This window comes from Lepisma saccharinum, chromosome 29, assembly GCF_977018435.1.
Source record: "Lepisma saccharinum chromosome 29, izLepSacc3.1, whole genome shotgun sequence".
NCBI lineage: Eukaryota > Metazoa > Arthropoda > Insecta > Zygentoma > Lepismatidae > Lepisma > Lepisma saccharinum.
The window spans coordinates 14,979,205-15,001,634 of NC_139257.1; the positions used below are offsets into that span (position 1 = coordinate 14,979,205).

General features: G+C 38.9%; 1 protein-coding gene across 4 annotated transcripts in view; it reads right to left on the minus strand.

The window, feature by feature from the left end:
• Window positions 1-6,857: 6,857 nt before the first annotated feature.
• The window catches only part of Gyf (GIGYF family protein Gyf), a 75,864-nt gene continuing 60,291 nt past the window's right edge, over window positions 6,858-22,430 (minus strand). For all 4 annotated transcript variants that reach the window (XM_083114951.1, XM_083114952.1, XM_083114949.1 and 1 more), the window contains exons 20-23: window positions 20,390-20,600; window positions 16,443-16,685; window positions 14,742-14,968; window positions 6,858-7,921 (exon numbers count right to left, since the gene is read on the minus strand). In XM_083114951.1, coding sequence (XP_082971077.1) covers window positions 7,796-7,921; window positions 14,742-14,968; window positions 16,443-16,685; window positions 20,390-20,600 — 807 coding nt within the window. In that variant the 3' untranslated portion in view covers window positions 6,858-7,795. The remainder of the gene's footprint in view (window positions 7,922-14,741; window positions 14,969-16,442; window positions 16,686-20,389; window positions 20,601-22,430) is intronic.

Genomic DNA, 22,430 nt, shown 5'->3' on the forward strand with positions numbered 1-22,430 from the left:
TAACTTAAGAGGTTTCTGGCAGGGCAAGAATTTGACAGCTACACTGCGGTAGAGATAGTTCCAGTTTTTGTTTGTCAGACACATATACCATGGGCATACAAAATTTAGTGACATGCTACGACAAATGCCAGAAGAACGGTGGTGATTATGCCGAAAATTAAGTTAGGACTCACTGTTACTAATGCAATAAATTACTACTGATATTCTTGTTATATTTATGCCTAATCGGTAGGGACCTTAATATTTTGTAGTTTTTTTCTAAATTGGTGTATTTTCTTATTTTTTAGTTTTTACTATACGGTGTTATTTTTCCAAAATTCACATTTTCATTTTAGCGCATTTTCTGGCAAATATCTGAAATTATACCTTGACGGTGTTTTTAAACTACTGTTTCACATGGCAGAGCCTCCCACATGGCGCAGTGGTAGCGTCATAGCCTTGTAATCAAGGGGTCGCGGGTTCGATACCCGGTGGAGGCACAAGTGGTTCGGATCCCACTTTAAACTGTAGGTCCAGTCCCGATTAGCCATACTGTGCATAAAGTGGACTTGAAACACCAAATCAATAACAATAACAATGTTTCACATGGCCCACATATCTTCATGAGAGTTTGATATGTTGAAAGTTGTTTTGAGAAAGTTATTTTCCATACATCTTTTTTTTAATTTTAAGGTAAGGATTTTAGATAATGGAATTTCCCCCATATATACTGAAAGGTGCATAATGACCATAAGTGGCGACGCACCAAAAAAATTTTAATCAATCAATCTCACGTGACAGATACCGATATATTATAGCACCAAAAATTGGCATTATCTTTTTTTGACTTGTTATGTTTCCCAAAATTCGCGTTTTTGTTTTAGAACATTTATCTGCCAAATATACCGAAACTTAATACTTCATTGTGCTTTTAAACTATTATTTTAAATAATGGTCTACGTATTTTCGTGACAGTTTGATATGTTGGAACTGGTTTTTGAGGAAGTAAAAGTAAAGTGCTCCCCTGCACTTTTCCATGAAGGTGTATAGGGGTGTGGAGTTAGGGTACCACACTTTCTTGATCACGGCTCAAGGTGGCTAGTGATGTGATCAGCACCACACTCCTGGCTACCTTTATCCCTCAAAGTTTCCTCAAGGTACCAGTTTCATATTATGCTGGAGCCGGAGCAGTTTGAATATGTGGAAAACATCCCGGTTCTCCCCGCAGGGGATCGACCCCGGGTCTCTCGCATATTAGTCAGATGCCCTGATGACTGAGCTCCATTATTACTCGCTTGACAAATGCCGATGGTGCACACTTAGCTTGGTAATTCAAAACATATCTTCTGTGACAAATACGAATATGTGGCTCCCGTGTGACGGTAGATACGCACTCGATCTCCTGTTAGAACCCTACCACTTTGCTCTGTGATGGAAATGGTTTTGATAGAAGTTGAAAAAATTGTGGGAAATACATGATTTAATGTGTCTATCAGAATTATTCCATGTACGTATAACTCTACAATTTACTCTTGAGTAAAATGTTGGGAAACTTGCATGTTCTATGTACATAAACATGGCCTAGAAAAGACAAGAATGTTGGATTTCATGGAATTTTTAATTTTTTTAGGACATTTCTTTTTAAAAAAATCGTTAAAAAGGCCAACAATTTGCATTTTATGCCAAATTCGCATTATTTCGATATTTCGAACGGGCGAAAAATGTGTCCAGACATCACTGCACATTCCTAAACATAACTTCGCAGCAATTACCATTTTTCACGGTTTTGGCGTTTGCGAAAAATCAATGTCCCTACTAATTGGAAATTACTTTCTGGCCACCCCTCATATAAATCAGTAGATGAAAATTGAAAATTTAGCAGGGCTGGTAGAGAAAAGTCAATCCTTGAAGAAAGTGATTTGCTTTTATGACTGAATGAATCGAGTAAATATGATATTAAAATATTTACGTATTTATTATTAGTATTTTGTTTCATAATATTGGATATTAACCTTACCCTGTGAGAGATTAATGACCATCTCTCACGAGTTTAAACAGACAGGACAAAGAGTGGCGTTAATTTCAATGCAATACTAGTGTTACAGTAAATTTGAAGTTGGGAGCATGCTCTTGCCAATTTTTATAACTTTCACCAATGCAGTTTATGTTTCACTTTTTCGTGATAGTATTCAATATATATCCCGTTTGGTTGAATTCTTCTTGATATCTAAGAATAGTGCAATGTCATTGTAAACGTATGTTAACTTGTGCGAAACCAGTAATACGTCAGGATGATGAAAGAAGACCTACATAAGCACTGCTACATTATAAATAAGGTGAAGTGAGCCAGAAGAGTAATAAAATTCCAGCAGCATATTTGCAGTCCATGAAATTTCTGTCGCATGTTGTAGTGAGATACTTTGTCAGGTGGCGATATTCAACAAAAATCGTATGTATCAATGGAACCTATTTGTTTCCATGTTCCTTCAGTTTGCCCAACAAAATGCTTTACTACGTGACAAGTCCCCTTACTACTCCCATATGGACAAGAAAAAATGATAATTCAATGCATTTTCCACGTAATATTTAGAGGCTTAACCTTTACTCCCCCAATGATACCATATGTTATCATCAGAGTAAGGTCGTACTGGCCTGATGATACCATATGGTATAATGGTGCTGATTACGAAATGAATGTGCTTTTTGGACATTCATACTCTTATGTTTGGGTGGAAACTCTGACACAGGTCTGGAGCAAGCCTGGGAAATTCATATTGATGACCAACCTCCCCCTCTCCGCAACATATCCATGCCACATTTCCGAACAGAGTTTCACATTTTGGATCATTATTCAATCTGTATGGCACCCAGGAACATGAAATATGTTTCAATCTCTTTGGAAACGACCATTCTTTGAAGAGAACACTACGGTTTGCGCCTTTTCACTAAAATAGCGGGAGAAGAGGGGGCAAACCTCAGATTTTTATGTTTTTTTCATTGAAATTCGGTGGTCGCTCCCTCAAACCCCCCTTCCACCGTTCGGCGATCTGAATTGTACACGGTTGCATGCTCTGATGTTTTATCTGTAAAACAAAACTTATCCGAAGTAGATTGCTCCCATAGTGCCAGAGTTATAACAATTTTCCTCCAAAAATGCAAATTACCTATTTTTCGTAAAAAAATAATAATCACATTTTGGCTTATTATTCAACTTGTATAGCAGTCAAGAAGATGGAACATGCTTCATTCACTTGAGAAATGCCTATTCTTTGAAAAGAATACTAAACTTCACGCCTTCGTCCCAAATAGCGGGAAAAGAGGGGGCAAACTACAGATTTTTATAGTTTTTAATTAAAATTCGTGGGTCGCGCCCCCAAACCCCCCTTCCTCAGTTCGGTGTTCTGAATTGTACACGGTTGCATGCTATTATGTTTTAGCCGCAAAACAAAACTTATCTGAAGTAGATTGCTCCCATAGTGCCAGAGTTATAACAATTTTCTGAGCAATATGCAAATTACCTATTTTTAGTAAAAAAAACAGTGTTTCACATTTTGGCTTATGGCACCCAAGAACATGAAACATGTTTCATTCTCTTTGGAAACGTCCATTCTTTGAAGAGAATACTAAGGTTTGCACCTTATACCCAAAATAGCGGGAGAAGAGGGGGCAAACTTCAGATTTTTATGTTTTTTTCAATGAAATTCGGGGTCGGTCTCCCCCAAATTCCCTTCCTTGGTAAGGCATTCTGAATTGTACATGGTCGTATGCTGTGATGTTCTATCTGAAAAACAAAACTTATCTGAAGTAGATTGCTCCTATAGTGCCCGAGTTATAACAATTTACCTCCAAAAATGCAAATTACATATCTTTCGTAAAAAAAAAAATAATCACATTTTGGCTTATTATTCAACTTGTATGGCACCTAAGAACATGAAACACGTTACTTTCTCTTGAGAAATGTCCATTCTTTGAAAACAATAATAAAATTCGTGCCCTCTACCCAAAATAGCAGGGGAAGTAGGGGCAAAATCCAATTTTTCTTTCCATTGAAATTCGGGGGTCGTGCCCCAGGCCCCTCTTCCTCGGTCCGGCGTTCTGAATTGTACACGGTTACATGCACTGATGTTTTATCTGAAAAACAAAACTTATCTGAAGTAGATTGTTCCTATAGTGCCGAGTTATAACAATTTTCCTCCAAAAATGCAAGTTACATATTTTTCATTAAAAAAAATCACATTTTGGTTTATTATTCTACTTGTATGGCACCCAAGAACATGAAACATGTTTCATTCTCTTGAGAAATGTCCATTCTTTGAAAACAATAATAAAGTTTGCGCCTTCTTCCCAAAATAGTGGGAGATTTTTGTTTTTTCTATTGAATTTCGGGGGTCGCGCCCCCCAAACCCCCTTCCTCGGTTCGGCGTTCTGAATTGTACACGGTTGCATGCTATGATGTTTTAGCTGCAAAACAAAACTTATCCGAAGTAGATTGCTCCCATAGTACCAGAGTTATAACAATTTTCCTCCAAAAATGCAAATTACATATTTCATTAAAAAAAAAAAAATCACATTTTGGCTTATTATTCTACTTGTATGGCACCCAAGAACATGAAACATATTTCATTCTCTTGAGAAATGTCCATTCTTTGAAAAGAATACTAAAGTTTGCGCCTTCTCCCCAAAATAGTGGGAGAAGAGTGGGGCAAACTTCAGATTTTTGTTTTTTCTATTGAAATTCGGGGGTTGAGCCCCCCAAACCCCCTTCCTCGTTCCGGCGTTCTGAATTGTACACGTTTGCATGCGCTTATGTCTTAGCTGCATAACAAAACTTATCCGAAGTAGATTGCTCCCATAGTGCCCGAGTTATAAGAATTTTCTGTTCCCGTGCAGAGTTCCATAACGATATCTTTAAATAAAAAAATTAAAAAAAGTCAATGAAGACAAAATTCCCTGACATTTCCCTGACTTTTTTTGACACCTCAAATTCCCTGACTTTTCCCGGTTTTCCAGGTCTGTCGCCACCCTGTAATTGCATGTAAAAATTAATGCTTCAGACTTAATCTGGATGGGGAATGGCCACATTATTTAATACAAGGGTCGTTCAAGGTTGACTGGGATTTTCGTACGTAAAAAATCGATGAATAGCCGGATCATGATGAAACGTGCGGGTGACGTAATGTAATCCTTCATGAGTAACTAGCGCCCGGTATGACGTATTTCGCGCATGCGCAGCAGTTGCAGCGAACATGGCGGCAAGCAGTGTGTCTGTGGCTGTGGAGCAGCGGTGTGTAATCAAATTTCTCGTGAAGGAGAAAGTGAAACCAGCTGAGATTTTCAGACGATTGCAAGCACAGTATGGTGAACAAACGATGTCGCGGACAAGAGTGTACGAATGGTGTGAGCAGTTTCGCGAAGGACGGGAGCTGGTGACAAATGAAGGGCATGGACACATTCGCCCGACTGCAGTCACACCAGTGAATATCGCACATGTTGAGCAAATGATTCTTGAGAACCGGCGAGTAACAGTGCGGGATATTGCTGCCGAGGTGAATATCAGTGTCGGGAGTGTTGAGACAATCATTCACGACCACTTACGCTTCCGCAAAATCTGTGCAAGGTGGGTTCCCCGCCAGCTGACATTCGATCAGAAGTGGACATGCAGGATGGTCTGTGAACAGCTTCTGAATCGATTTCGAGCAGAAGGTGATGAATTGTTGCAATCCATCATCACGTGTGATGAAACATGGTTGCACAATCCAACGCCAGAGACCAAAAGACGCAGCATGGAGTGGCGGCATAAAGGTTCCCCGCCCCCCAAAAAAGCAAAATGCAGCCGTCCGCTGGAAAGATCATGGCAAGTGTCTTCTGGGACATGAAGGGCGTTATCCATGTGGATTTTCTGGACAAAGGAGCACGATTAATGCCCAGTATTATTCCACATTGTTGAGTGGTGCTGTACGAAAGTCCATTCGCAAGAAAAGACCTGGAATGTTGTCTGGAAATGTCATTCTTCTCCATGACAATGCCCGCCCTCACACGGCCAATGTGACAACAACAACTCTGGCAGACATGCGCTGGGAAGTTCTGCCCAATCCCCCCTACAGTCCGGATTTAGCCCCCAGTGATTATCATTTGTTTGCACCCCTTAAAGACCATCTGGGAGGGAAGAAATTCACGACAGACGAAGCACTGCGGAGCGATGTCCTCCAATGGCTACGACAACAACCAAGTTCTTTTTATGCCAAAGGAATTCGGGAGCTGCCAGAACGATGGCAACGGTGCCTCGGCGCGCACGGAGAATACTTTGAAAAACTGACATAGTTTGGTGTTTCTTCTGCTACCTATTTCCTCTGCAGAAATAAAAGTCCCGGTCAACCTTGAACGACCCTTGTATTTTTACAAAACTTCACGCACACAAGAATGTAATTCTTAAAAAACGAAGTCAACAAATATTAACCACAACTCAATACAATAGATTTTCAAATATTCAATTTTTATCAAATTCCAGCACAGGTATATAACGATGTAAATTTACTACTGTTAAAAAAAAAAAGGAAAAATTATTGACCAAAAGCATAATTTCTTGACCTATCTGTTGACTAGTAGACACCCTGTTTCAACAAACCTTCCTCAAAATGTGAAGGTTGAAATTCTGAAGTCTGCTTAGCATGATATCATTGGGTATGATGTTCTAGGAAATGCTATGAATAGAGGTATAAACAAAATAGAATCTCGTACCTGAGTGAAGAGTCCCCAGATGTTTCTTCCGTTGTTTCGAAGTGATGGTCTTCTTCAAGTACATTTTTTTTAAAATTAAATAGTGTGTGTCAAAGCTAGGGCAAACACTCGTTCTCTAAGAAATATCAAAACACAACAAGTAACTCAGCAACTTCTTTATTTTTCACCACTCAAGACAAGGGTGGCGCTATCTACCTCCACATGTACACATTCCTGTATATACAGGATGCTTGTGGTACGGGGAAGGTAACATAAATGACAAGGGAAATACTCTCCCCTCGGTCAGCACACTGGTTTTTCATATCTCAAGCCACTTGATTGCAACAAAAGAAATCTCACACAATTGTTTCCTTCAATAATAATATTCCATAATATTTTCCGTGTGTGTGTGTTTGCACGTTTGAAATAAACTGATACGAACATTTTTTTGTACAAAATGCATCATATGAATGGAATCCCTCCAATCTATGTTCATAGCAATGATCACAAGTTAATTCTTCAACGTTTGTAGTTTTTTTTATATATATCATAGGCACTTCTTCAATTCTGTGGAGGTAGCCTTAATTGCCGATCTTCAACGATTAATAAAGGCAGCGGAACGACCCCAGCTTTGGCTGCCAAGAACGTATTTACACTTCACTCGTAACTGTCGCACGCACGCACTCATCTGCACCACCTCACAACCTGTCGGGGTTAGTCAATTCGGTCACAGGACCTCCCAGCAAAGTTTAAAGTGTTAACGTTTACAAGACACTGCCGCATCACAATATAACACTGTACATAGGCTTTGTAAAACTTTTTACACACATGGCATGAACTTTTTTTCAAACAAAACTTAATCTTTCTACCCTCTTGCCACACCGCAACTTCTGGAGGGACGACTCTGCAGCAAATATATAATTCTCTTCTTTCATTATAAAATTCCACAAGTTTAACAGGCCTCTGCTGCAACGTATCGACTATGTACACAATAGAAAAATGTAATTTGTTTCTTTCACAATTCACTTTCCCCTACGTTAAAAAATACAGGCAGGCAGCCACGGATTTATCTTCAAATACAATGCACCCCAGGGGTAGATCATACGCCTTCGCCATAATCCCTGTCCCCCACGTTGATCCTGTCGGGAGCAGCAGTCACACTGAACCCCAGAATCCGACTGTCCACCTTCAGCATTTTGTTTTTCTTCACCTTCCTCCCTTTGCCCTGCAAAATAAAGAAGTATTTTATTTCCTGACCAAACTATTAGCAAGGGAAAGAAGAAAGCTTCATGCTGCATCCATGGGATGAAGCATGACTTCGAAGTCTTGTATTACCTACGTGAAGTTTTGTGTTTCCACGTTGCACAATTGGGTAGTTTTTTTTTTTCGATTAATTTCGAAGGCTCACTGCATTCATTCACTAAGGGTACAGCATCTGAAGCCGCGAGCCTTCGAAAATAATTGGACAAAACAATCCAACTGTGCAATGTGGAAACACATAACTTCGCATAAGTAATACTTAAACTGCACTTATCGTATCCATCATCAATTCTTGTATATGTTCACATAGTTATCATTCCATGGTAAGTGAAGAAAATAAGAAAGGATATTTTCAAGTGGTTCCGGTTTCAATTTTTCTTTTTTTAATATTCTGGCCCTGTTACTAAGGCCATGCAAAATAATCTAACACAGTTATTTTTAGTGGTTTTTATTTTATTTTATCTGCGACCATTCTGGTTTACCAGAAGTTTTTCAAGCTACACTAAGATATACATACAAAAACACAACTTCACATGGCTAGTCAGACCAAAGAGCATCGAGAAATGGTTTACTGAATACAAAGGAGAGAAGGAGAGTGATGAATTGGCAATGGCAGGTGTATATGAAGTACAATGTGGTGGATGTACAAGCAAATACATAGGAGAGACAGGGAGAAGCATGAATGAGAGAATTAAAGAGCATATTAAAGAGGAAGATCCAAGAACAGCATTGAGTGAGCATGTGTTGACATATGGGCACAGGATTAAGGAAGTACAAATGAAGGTGAAGAGGGAAAACGAAATAGAGAGAAAAGCAGCAGAGACGCAGCACATATGCATAAAAATGGGAGACAGAATGAACAAAAACGAAGGCGAAGTTGGTATGAAATGGGTGGAACTGAGAAAAAAGAATGTGGAAAGCAATTTGGTTAAGTTTCCAGAGCCACCTGCAATTTTCTGCACAAAAATGGAAGATTTCAACTTGCCAGATGAGTTGAAGGAAAAAGGGAAGGTCAGTGCCAACCAGTGCCGGATCTACAACCCGCAAAACCCCACAGTGTGGGGGGGGGGGGAGACAAGTAACCCTTTAGGGGGGCCCTCAGCCATTGACATAGTAGAGGTTTCGTATATCCGCATATAAAAAATAAACGTAGTTACTCAGAGGTACAGAAACAAATACAATATCACAGGTAAAGTTAACGTTCCCTGTGCATGTAGCACCGTGCCATGAAAGCACATTTAGGATATGTGGGGCTCGATGCCGGACATCTTGGAGGTGATGTGATCAGCACCATGCTCCGGCCGCATTTACACTCCCCCCTCCCTTAAGGAAAAATGCCCCTCTTCCCGCAAACAGAAAGAAATAAGTACTCATGCTTTACTTAGCTTTACCCCCAAATCTCTTAACAAATCAGCACATATGCACATCACTCCCTTCCCATTTAAAAAAAAAATTGGGTTGAATTCAATATGGTGGCCACTAATATGGTGGACATCCACTTGGAACACACCAACACCCCTAAGACTAACCTGTTTCTATCAATTGTACCCAGCCTGACTCCTTTACTTTTTATAGGGGGGTGTTAACAGACTTTTGAATCACCCTGTAGGCTAAGTTTTTCAACATGAGATCAAGAATTACACACACACACATTAATATGTGTAATATATATAATGGATAAAAGCAAGGAGGGCCAAAAGGGCTACGTAAAAATCAAAGAAGGTAAAAGGAAACTCACCGGACAATAGAAAAATTCAAAATTTTCGCTAACTTCGTAGCATCATTGGTGTGACGAGAAAGAGAATATGTGTGTGTGGGTGTGTAGGTAGGTAGAGGGGGCCTTTGGTAATATTTTGCAGGGGGGCCCAAGATTTGTAGATCCGGCACTGGTGCCAGCAGAAGGAGAAGGTGAGGGAAGACAAGAAGAGTAGGTTACAGGATGGAGGGGAGGGGGAGAAACAGCCAGCTATGACACCTGCAACGTGGAAAAACTAGTTTACCTAGGAGGAAATAAGGACACAAGGTATTCATTCCTTAGAAGTGTAGAGTCACCCGCCATGTGAGGTTGTGTTTTTGTATGTATATCTTAGAGTAACTTGAAAAAGTTCTGGGAAACCAGAAAGAAACGTCTCAGATAAAATAAAAAAAAAACCTAAAAATAATTGTCTTAGATTATTTTGAATCTACAAAAAGTGGTTATGTGATCCTTTAATAAGAGGTTCCTAAGGCCTTCTCGGGCACTAAAAAAAGGACAAACTAAATGGGAAAGGTAAATGCTTAAAGGGTTAAAGTTGGAAGTGTGCTGCCAATCTCCAACCTTACTCCTTTTTATCTTGCCACTTCTTTTAACCCATTTGGTATTTTAAAGTACTGACCTGAAACATGGAAAGAAATTCCACAACAGGAAGCACTTAAAAGCGGTCTTTTTTACACAAATTCTCACTGTTACCATTCATTGAAGGTTGTTGATTAACATTCAATTAATTTTAAATGACTCCAAGCATAACGAAGAAAATTATTATTTTTTCCCATAGTCATGTTTATTCATTTCAAGTTACTCGATGTAATTTGTGTGTGTGTGTTATTCCCGTTACAGTGAAACCCCAATTTTACATGTTCCCGCATTATTAGAGGCACATATTTTTGGTAAAAAAAAAACAAAATTTCAGTACAAAAACAGAGTTAATATCAGGTTGAAAAGCGGTAAATAAAATATAGAGGTTAGTATGTTATAGCGGTGGAAAAATGGATCAAAAGCAGTATATAAAATTATATTTTGGTTTTAAAATTGTGAACAGAATCCAAAATTTGATTTAAAAACTGCACTTATTACAATAATAAACATAACCCTTCTAATAGCACATGTATGTAGTTATTAGAGTATTAAGTTTATTCCTATATTAAGGAGTCCATTCTTGATTCTCAAATATTATCAGCAGAATTGATCTATTTTCCGTGAATTGCATAACTCTCAGGATAATTCAAACTTCAGAAAGTGTCGCATCGGTAAAAAAAACTAAATTTCATGTACAAGGTCTATTTCGCATTTTGCAGTTCATTTAACATCATTTCATTACAAAACATGGTAGGAAAATGCACCTCACACCTTTCAGAAACATTAAAAAGTAACATTAGAATGTGTTATTTTACATTTCGTGTTTTCGTCAAAAACGAAATATGCATGCCCCTACCTAGGCATTATGCATTCAATCTTGTTGGTCCCAACATAGAAAAATGTTATAAAATGTTCCTCAATTTTACGTTTTCCCACATTTTAAGTCTTTTCGGCTTGGACCTCTGAAAAATGTAAAATCGAGGTTCCACTGTATTAGTATGTAATTTTCTTTAATGATTGATTGATTTGGTTTACTGTCACTTTAGCTAATTGCAAAGTTGGGGACGAGTGATGATATGAAATTGATGAAAGAACACTCACAAAGAACACCTATGCCCAGACTGGAATTCAAACCTAGAACCCATGGCATTGTAGTCCACTGTGCTAACCACTATGGCACAAATGTCAGTGTAATTTAGCATTTAGCCAGAAAACTGCAATGGTGGGTCCATGCTCCATCCAATGTAAAGGATCTTTGACAGACCTTAGACCTCAAAGAACAGTTATGTCATACTTTAGTATACTCCTACATAGTGCTGTGCCATGCAGGGTAAGTCAAAATGATGGACCCGCTTACAGAAATTTATTCTGTGAAATCTAATAAACATATGTTATTGTGAGACATGCGCTTGGAAAGGTTAACTTTCAAAGTTTAGTTTCCATGCAGTGTTTCCACTTTCTACCGCTAGGAGTCAGCAGCGAGCAGGAAAATGGCGTTGACTGGAGAACGGAGATCTTTCTGTGTGCTTGATTATCATGTGAACAAGTCTGTGATTAGTGTGCAATGGCATTTCCGTACCAAATATCGGAGAGAACCACCTACGGGTAAGGCCATTCGTAAGTGGAATGAACATTTCAGAGATTCGGGCTGCATCTGTAGACGAAAATCGACTGGCCGTCCGTCGACTGGGGAAGAGACAGTGCGCACATGTTTCGTGCGGAGTCCACAGAAGTCCACCTAACGAGCAGCGAGAGAACTTCAACTTCCACAGAAAACTGTCTGGCAGGTTCTGCGCAAACGTTTACAAATGAAACCCTACCGCTTGCAACTAGTTCTAGCCTTAAAAGACACTGATTATGCTTTGCGCGCATCCTTCTGTGCTGATTTCCTCGCATTAATGGAAACCGATGGGTTCTCTGCGAGGTTAATTTACAGTGATGAAGCAACTTTTCACCTTTCAGGGAAAGTGAATACACACAACGTAAGGATTTGGGGAGCTGCTAACCCCCAAGAATTTGTGGAACACGAACACGATTCTCCAAAAGTGGATGCCTTTTGTGCCATTTTCCATGAAAAAATTTAGACCCTTTTTCTTCCATGAATGTACTGTGACAGGACTTGTTTTCCTTGATATGCTGCAACTATGGCTCCTTTCACAGCTTGCAGAGTATAGCGCAGATTTCATTCTCCAATTGGATTGTGCCCCTGCGCATTACCATGATAACGTTCGGGACCATCTCAATGGGGCATTGGAACAACGTTGGATAGGACGTGCATCTCTGGAGGATCGACCTCTCCTTCATTGGCCACCTCGTTCCCCCGACTTGTCCCCATGTGATTTCTTCATGTGGGGTTTTGTCAAGGATCACGTTTACGTACCACCACTTCCAACAACATTGGATGACCTGCGTGCCCGCATCACAACAGCCTTTGCTGATATTGACAGCAACATGCTACACAAGGTTTGGCAGGAGATAGACTATCGGCTTAATGTGTGCCGTGTTACGCGAGGTGCTCACATAGAACACTTGTGATTTGTTTGAAAAAAACTTTGACAGTTTACCTTTCTTAGCACATGTCTCACAATAACATTTGTTTATTATATTTCACAGAATAAATGTCTGAAATCGGGTCCATCATTTTGACTTACCCTGTATATCAATATCGAGTCGATATGTTTAAAACATTGAAGCGTCGATATGTCTGTATCGCCATTCTTAAATTTGTCAACAATCCATATTTAGACTAAAAACAACACTCATTTATTTACCTAGTTTTTCGGGAGGGAGGGAGATTGGCTGATGAGGGATCAGGTTCACCCTGCCCTCTTCTGTTGCTGTCACTGCTTGTAGCGTCTACAGGGTGTCTACCAGTGAAGAAAAAGTCAAGATTTTTTTTCTTCTTCAATTTAGTGAACTTACACTGTTATACAGTGGAACCTCAATTTTATGTTTTTCAGGGGACCAAGCTGAAAAAACTTAAAATGTGGGATAATATGAAAAAATGTAATATCCGGGAACATAAAATCGGGGTTCCACTGAATATCTGTACTGGGATTTGATAAAATTGAATTTTTGGAAATCTAAAATTGTATTGAGTTGACTTCGTTTTTTAAGAATTACTTTCCTTTATGCATGAAGTTTGTAAAAATCTTAATGTGGCCATTCCCCATCCAGGATGAAGCCTAAAGCAAGTCTAAATCTCTTGTTAAAGTACAGCTTTAGTTTTCATTTTAACTGATCTTGTGGTAGGGAGTTTTCATTTAATAAAAGTATCTATTTTCTTAATTCTTACCTGAGTAGGGAGCAATTAAATAGATGTTAAGAAAAAGGGGGGGGGGATGTCAAGAAAAAGTCAAGAATTTTGGATTTGTTATTATGGTAGACACCCTGCAAAACTACAAAAAGTTTGAGCTGTGACATGCTGCATATGTTGTTTATGCTAAATTGAAACTATAACGTGAGTTATTTGGAATTTGAGCCAGAGTCTTTGCCAAGTGTTGTCTCATATAGATATTACATAGCATTCTTATACTTGGGCACACACAGGTATCTAGCAAGTTCTATAAAGTAGGAAAATTACTATTTTAATTGGTTATTGCACGTACTTGCTTTCCATGTTAATCAGAGGCAATCTCTCATCATTCACATCTCAAGTTCTGTCCCTGCGGCGAGCATTATACTTGTCACCATAAACAATCTTGTGCTTGATTTCACTCTTACGTTAGGAATGGGACACCACCATTAAAGCTCCTTATTTTCAGTTCCTCGATTAGTGTGGTTAAGAACTGCAGATTCCAGTGTGTTATGGGACTCCTATTTTCGCCACCAAGAACAACACTATTCTCGGATTCTCTTAGATAACACTAAAATGCAATTAAAACTTCAAATTGAAAGATGTAGATGTCAATATTGTTATTGTCAGTATTGTCGATATCAATATTTTCGATATCATTGATATTGATATTATTGGTATCATCGATATCGATATTATCAGTTTTGTCGATATCGATATTATCGGTTTTGTTGATATCAGTATTATCAGTTCAATATTATTGGTATCGTTCATATAGATATCAATATTGACATCGATATTTTCGATACTCGATACATCAACTCAATATCAAACTTCAATATGAATTGCACAGCCCTACTCCTATATTATTTTTAAATTTCTAGTGTCTATTATCCTGCCTGCCCTCACTCACTCACTTACTTACTTACTTGCTTACTTACTTACTCACTCACACTCACACACTCGCACCCACACACACAAAATCCCTTATGATCCTGAAATATGCACAGTTTTGGTACCGAAATCTTGATCTTCTATTCACCGTAAATATGCAGCTCTAGCCATTTTTTGCCTGCGTAGAAAAGTAAGAAATAGTGAGAAAGTGAGTGTGTGTCCGACCAGTTTCCATGCATACAAAATATGCCAGACACTTACCTTAACTTCCTGGAAGTCATTATTCAGAGGATTCACAGCTGGAGCAGGAATACACATGTCGTCCTCCTCCGGTGTTGCCTTTTGTGCATTGCGCCACTTTGAACGTCGTTCCAGGAACTGGCGGGCGAACTCCCTCATCTCATGCCCTTCGCCCAAGTAGGAACGAACGTAATCGTTGACCTCATATGGAGACTCTATGTCTTTCAAGAAACCAACGAATGTGGGTACTGCAACAAGAAAAACAATCTGTTATATTGTTCTATCAAGGAAAAACTATAAGGATCCCTGAGTTTTTAAATAAATGAAATGCTTGCTTACATGTGGTTATCTAATGTCGAAAATCAAATGCTTTGTCTGCATATTCAAAACACTGTTTTGAAAGTCATCTTGTGTAGTGAAATTCGAGCAAATGTCTGCATTTCTATACTTCTCGTGGTGAATAAACAGGAAAAGGATGTACCTGCTGGTGTAAAAACATTAACAGAATGTCAATATTCCAAGGGTTGAAATGTTGTCATATGTCACTGAACATAATGAACAGCTTATAAAAATGTAACTCAATTCTTACCAATTCTTTACTGTAACTGACATTTCATTCTGTTTATTGGTTGAGTGACCATTACAATTATAATGGGTGTGTGCATTGAGGCTATTTCCACCTCCTAATGCAGTAACATAAGCACCTTAGCACCAATCTTCATGGCAGGGTACTACGACCTCTGGTGAAGGCATTGATGAATCATTGTATTAGTCTATTTCTAATTCACCAATTCATCATTCATCCTCATCGTTGTGATCAACCCAACACACAGAAAAGATATGTAAAATCAGTGCAAAGAAACAAGAACCTGCCCCTCAGTAAATGCACAAATTATTTAACGTTTGACGAGTGGAGCCTCTCCGGATGGGACTTTTCAAGCATGCACTTTTAAAACTTGGAACAAAGTACAAAAAAAAAAAACTTAGCTCAAGAACTAATAGTCAGAGAGAGATGAAATCTCCTCATCCCCATGACAGGGCTTTTCGTGGAGGTTAAATTTAATTGTACCTGCCAATAATGGAAGAAGAACATTGAAATTTTACGAAGAACTTTATATTCGGTATGCCCCTGTGCTTATCACAATGCACCAAAGTGAATCAAAAAGTGTAGTATGTAGCAGTGGTACATTCCTAAAACAATGCAAAGTTGCATTGAAAATATATTGACACACAATGCAAAGTTGCATTGAAAATATACTGACACTTCTTGGGGAAAAAAATACAAACAATGTTTAAGGAAGGAGAGAAGTGTTGGCAGCTTATGGAAAACATTTCCAGAATTTCGCTTGTAGCATCTGTCCTAAGGATGCTGGATGGACCAAATGCTGATTTTGAATTACCTGATGATATTTCAGATCCATTATTAAAATATTTTAACATCTTCAGTTAGAATAATAAAACATGCTTGATCACAGTGAAGGTGTTGTGTTTCAACAGTTCAACAATGTCATCGTATAACTGCAGCTTATTTTTGTTAAATTTATTCCATTGTTATGACTGCAACACAGAAAAATCATCATTACAATATTTGATTTTTAAGTAACAAAGATTTTGTTGTTGTTCATGATATCCCCTAAATCCACCCTTAGGGTCAAGCACATAAAAAGGAGTGAAAGTTTCAATAATGTAGAGTGAATTTTCAACACACACGTTGATACTTACCATCAACAGAACTCTGGAGCCCACTTAAAGTCTTATTACACCACTGGGTGAACTCATCAGCTCGTTGCACGTTCTGTTCAAAGATCTTCAGCACCACTTCTTCGTCCTTCTTGCTTCGAGCCTTTCCACCCTTTGTACTGACATTTCCTACTGGCTTCGACCCCACAGCATTTTCTGACGGTGTGCTTTTGGCTCCTGGTTTATTGGACTTCGTGACAACAGGCGAAGGCTCCTCCCAAAATCCTGTGAATGAAGTAAACACACAGACGATCATTCTCATGCACATAAAGTTAATTCCATATACAGTGTAACCCCAATGTTAAGTTCCCGGATTATTCATTTTCCTGCATTATATATTCAATCTTGATGGCCCCAACATAGTAGAATGCTGCAATTTCCTCGATTTTACATTTTTCCGTATTTTAAGTTCTTTCAGCTTGGTCCCCTAAAAAATGTAAAACTGAGGTTCCACTGTACTTCAAAGAGCTACTTTCCTACATAATTACAGTTCTATTAACCCCTTCCTTGTGAAATTTTCTGACAAAATGCTTTCCCGTTCTGTGCATTTTTTCCTGAGTTTGCGTAGTAAGCATGCTTCAGCACAATTCATCCGAGTATTATGGTTCATACGTCTTTCTCTTCAGAATAGAACAGGCTTTCAAATGGTAACACGCACATGTGTACATCAAGTATGATGAAAGGGAAGTTAGGGATAATTCGGGAAATTTCCCTCTGAAGAATCCCTTCTGGTAACTCTGGGGTCCTCTGGACCGGCCATGGATATAGGTACCCGATTATAATCTACCTTGAAAAATACTATGGTCTATAGGTAATGCGTCCGCCAAGTTTCATTGCAATATCTTCAATAGGTAACTGACTAAACGTGGCACACAAACAAACCCACGTTTGCACTTTGTCTGCATAACAAAAAAACAGTTTACTTTCCTCTGAACTACTACTACTTCTTCTTTGTCGGCACTGAAAATCGTGACTAAATAAAAGGTCGTTGTTTCTTCAATAGCAAAACATGTGTTTCACCAACAAAAAACATATTATTCCGTTCAACACAGGATTAGGGCTGTGACGAAGCTGAAAATTTACCGATGCCGATGTACTCGCCGATAATTTTTGGAACCGATACCGATGCCGATATTTAATTGATTCCGATACATAAGATTATTAAACAGAAATGGGATGTTATTTTCAGCATGACAAAAATAAATTTGCTATGTACATTTCTATTGCATATCATATGTATATACATATATATTCTCAAGAGATGCGAATGTACATTTGCATCTACAAAATGTTATGTGAACCTTTAAGAAGAACATTGATTCTCAAGAGATTAAACATTAGTACACAAGCAATTCCTGTTATGCCAGATTCAACTTCAGAAACACGAGATTTGGAAGCACTTCAGGAAGTAATCTACTTCTTCTCTTATCACAAATCTGTTCAGCAACACTGAACACTCAATCACTGAATACTGAACAGCAGGTATGCCCAAGTATTTTCTCAGGACTTGCTTCAGGTTTGTACTGTTTTATTTCCAATTTATAATTAGGTTGATCCTCTGAATGAGTTTGCAATAATTTTATTACAAAAACTCTACAGTAATGACGAATCATAACCAAATTGTCAATAAATCTTACAAAACTAGAATATAAAAGTTATTAGAAGGTAAAAACTCTAGTATAATCTGTACCGGTTTAAATATCGGTTTTTTGCCGATTCAGATACCGATGTGCCAATTTCGGCCGTTTTTCATACATCTGTAATCGGCTTCGGCACATCCCTACACAGGATACTTCAGTCAGAGATGTTCGCGGGCATATTATTACGCCCAACACAGAATAAGCTATAGTGACCAAGGGTGTAATATTACGCCAAACACGGGGAAGGTGTTAAGGCTCGACTGGAGCTATGGCAGCTGTCAGGGCGATTTTCTTCAAATCTTCCTCTCCATTCGAAAAACTGCTGTGACATTAAAATTACGGCCTGCTACCTCTTTTTCTATGGCCCGCGAGCTAAGAATGGATATTTTACTTCGATTTTGTGCCACTTTTGGCTAATTTGCGAAGATGGGGACAAGTGATGATATGATGAAATTGATGAATGGACACTCGCAAACATCCATGCCCAGGCCGGGATTCAAACCTGGGATGAAGTGACTGAAGAATTAGCTTCTATGAATAGTTTGCGTGGAACAGCTAAAATGTGGTGGTATCTTTGTGTAAACTTGTTTTTCTTTTCTATTTTTTAAGTGGACCTACATAAAAAATCCTCCAGTTTGCCTCTTGGCCCGCAGAGTGCAAAATATTTAATGTTTGGCCCTTTACAGAAAATGTTTGCCGACCCCTGTTCTAGAGCATTGACGTGAATTTTTGTGTGGTTTGCTTTAACTGATATCTAGCTATTATTAATAGTTTAATACTTATGTAATCATGAAAACTATTGGGAATAACTAGAAACAGTGAAAGAAAACCACACAAAAATTCACGTCAATGCTCTAGAAGAAGACTAAGCTCATGTAATTTTTCAAATTTTGGAATATCACAGCAGTTTTTCGAATGGAGGAAAAAAAATTTGCCCTGATGGCTGCCAATGGTCCAGTCGAGCCTTAACCTTTACGAGACAAGAGGTTTGAAGCATGTGCTTTTCAAATAAGCAGTGATGTACAAAAAATCATGGTAAGCTATTTATCATAGGATTGAAGTTTTTAATTTTTACCCAGGAAAGAATCGGGCTCTCACGGGTGGTAAAAATTCTCTTTCCATTAAGAACAATCAGAAGAAATTAAAATTTCACCAGAAATCCCTCTTCAGTGAACCCTTGCTGTAATTTGTTTATTATTTTTTATTTGTAGTCTATTGGAACATTAAAGTCTGCTCTAATTTTAGTTCATTTGTAATAGGTAGGGGCATGCAAATTTTGATTTTGACGAAAACACAAAATATGAAATAACATGCTGTAATGTACTGTTTCATTTTCATGTTCCTGAAAGGTGAGACGCATTTTTCTGCACAGTTTTGTCACGAAAAAATGTGAAATGAACTGCAAAAACGCGAAATATATATATATATATATATAAATATTCCTCTCCGAGGAATGGACAAATACAAGTCCTGGATGGTGGATAATGGGATCTTGCACCATTCTTCATGCAAAACATGGCCACAATCCTTCTGTGTCCTGCTGTCTCTGTCACACAGTGTACATTTTCGTCCACACAGGTGTTTATCTGATGATGTCTTTCTGGACACACTATTATGTCATCATGATCTTGGATAAGTCCCTCTCCATATGCCAATTAATATGGCTACTTCAGCAAGAGACACATGCAAGGTGGGCACCAACAATTTGCCGTCTTTGAAACACTGTCAGCTCGGACATGATTCAGTATCAACTGCACTGCTATCTACAGTGCACCTGTCGACTCCTACCAGTCCAACAGGGTACTATCTCATGGCGCAAAACAAAAGAATGTCGCACCGAATCCGATTTCAAGTGGAAAAATTGCATCAGTATCAGCCGTTCCGATGTTGTAGCATTTCCATATTTTTGTCCATCCCCTGTAAGTGAGAAGGGGAAAAATTCATGGGGCCTCTGAGATTCATCGATCACACTGAAATTGACAGTGTAGTTGGTGGTGTTGTGTGTGGGATCCTTGAAGAATGCTGCAGTTCCAAGGTGTGTTGCAGATTTATTTGATTTATAGTTGTTTCAATCCTGATTATTTTGAAATAAGGTGCAGTTGTGTCCTTGCAAACAAATAATCAAGTACAACCACAAAAACAACACTCTCCTTTTAACATTAGTGATTAATACACAATGACTGTGGTTACATGCAGAATCTGCCAAAGATATAAAATCTCGAGTACTCTGATGGGCATTGAGAAAAATTCCCTAATACAATTTAACAATATACCCTACATAAAACCTACCTCCACCAGTTGCAGACCAAGCAGTTTGATTGTTGCCCCATGCATTGGTGTTTGAAGATGACCCACTCGTCGCCCAAACATTTTGAACACTCTGCGAAGCTTGGCCCGTTCTAGAAGACCACGAGAGATTCTGGGTAGCAGTCTCCCATATGCTGGAGGAACTCAGGCAAAGCTGCGTTTGGCCTCTTTCGGCACGGTCACGCTCTTGTTGCTGAAACGAAGCAAAACCATCAACATTGTATGAAATAGCAATAACACAGTAGACATTCCTGAAAGAAACTAGGTGAAATTTGACACTATGTTGGAACACAATAATGCATGCATTCTAAGAAATATCTACGATAAATATTTTTTTCCAAAGCTATCTGGCATTATTATGTGAAGGGCTCTGGAGTAAAACATGTGAAATTTTTGTCATTTTGAGTTGCAAAGTAAAAAGAGTCATCCATCAATTTTCTCGCATAATGTCATGCGATATACATTATATACAGGTTGTTCGCTTTATATCCGACCATTTTGGATTTGGTGCTGCCACCTGGCATATTATGCTGGAACTATGGGTCTGCTGGCGGGAGCAGTGTTGTGTCTGACCTTGTAGGTGCGTGAGTGTTGGTAATGAATGTTATCAAATAGTGCCGAAAATCAACCGGTATTGGGAGGGTTACGTAATGGCCCTTTTCCACACTAAGTTTTCATATGTACGCATTGTGAAACAGTGTAGGGAGAATGGGTTAACACTCGGGGTGACTACTGCGAAAGCTATTGTGGCCCGTTACACACAACAGGCTCTCCTTGCGAAACATTCACCTACGAAAACCACCAGGAGAAGGGCTGCAAGCAAAGTGTCACCCGTAGTGCGAAGGGGGGTCCATCGATTGGCGTGCCAAGAAAATCCCCCGACTCAACGTGATATGGCCCACAGATTTCACCTCGCACCGTCAACTGTGAACAAATCAATTTGAAAGCGCCTCAGGTTGAAGTGTGTGCAGAAGGCCCGTGTACACCACCTTCTACCACGTCACATTGCCGAACATAAGACGAACTGCAGGAAACTGTATGAAAAGTACCTGGCAGGTTCCAAATGGAAGAAAGTTGTCACAATGGATGAATCATATGTCCATCTCACTGCTGGTGGTCACATTCGGGTGATCACATACCGTGACACTGACAGGAAGGAGCGCAGCAACTTCGTTCGTCAGTGCAGGGAAAGTTTCCCTCATGGCTTTATGGTTGTGACGGGATTCGGATATGAGGGTAAGTTGATGATACGCAAGGTGGACAAAAACGTGAAGGTGAATGCCAGATACTTCCAAGACTCCATTCTGACACCTATCTATCGGAGAGCCATCCCACAATTGTATGGAATGGACGCGAACCAGGTGATGATCCATATGGACAAGGCTTCGAGTCATACCACCAGAACATCACTACGTTTTTATCAGGAAATGGCAGAGGAATTAGGAATTCGTGTCATTCCGTTTGAAGACATTCCTGTGAAAAGCCCAGATGCCAGTCCAATGGATTTTGCGCATTTGGACTGGTTTTTTTTATTATTATCAATTGGACTCATTGAACACTTCTGACATTGGTAACACATGAAAACCATTTATCTACAACATAGCTTCAATTTTTTTTAATGAACTCAAAAATGAGCAAAATGTCATGTTATTTTACTCCAGAGCCCTTCATATGTTTGCATAACATGACGAGTCACAAAGTGACAAAGAATCATTTTGCTAACATCTAGGTCTAGGTCTGTATTTTATATGGGAAGTGGGGTAATTATGCATCAGAATCAATGTGTACGTAGAATAAATATATCAATTTGTGTGTTTTGAATTGAATATATATAATACTACTATTGCCCTTGCACTACAGCAATGTCTATTGTGATGGCCATAGGGACTATTCACATAGGATTCCTTTTCTGTCCCATTTCCAGTCTGGAATTACAGGTCTGTGGTTAAAATGAATGGACTCGCACATGCTCAGATCATTTTGTCTCAAGCCGCTCCATGCGACACCAAATTCCAAGGTCCTT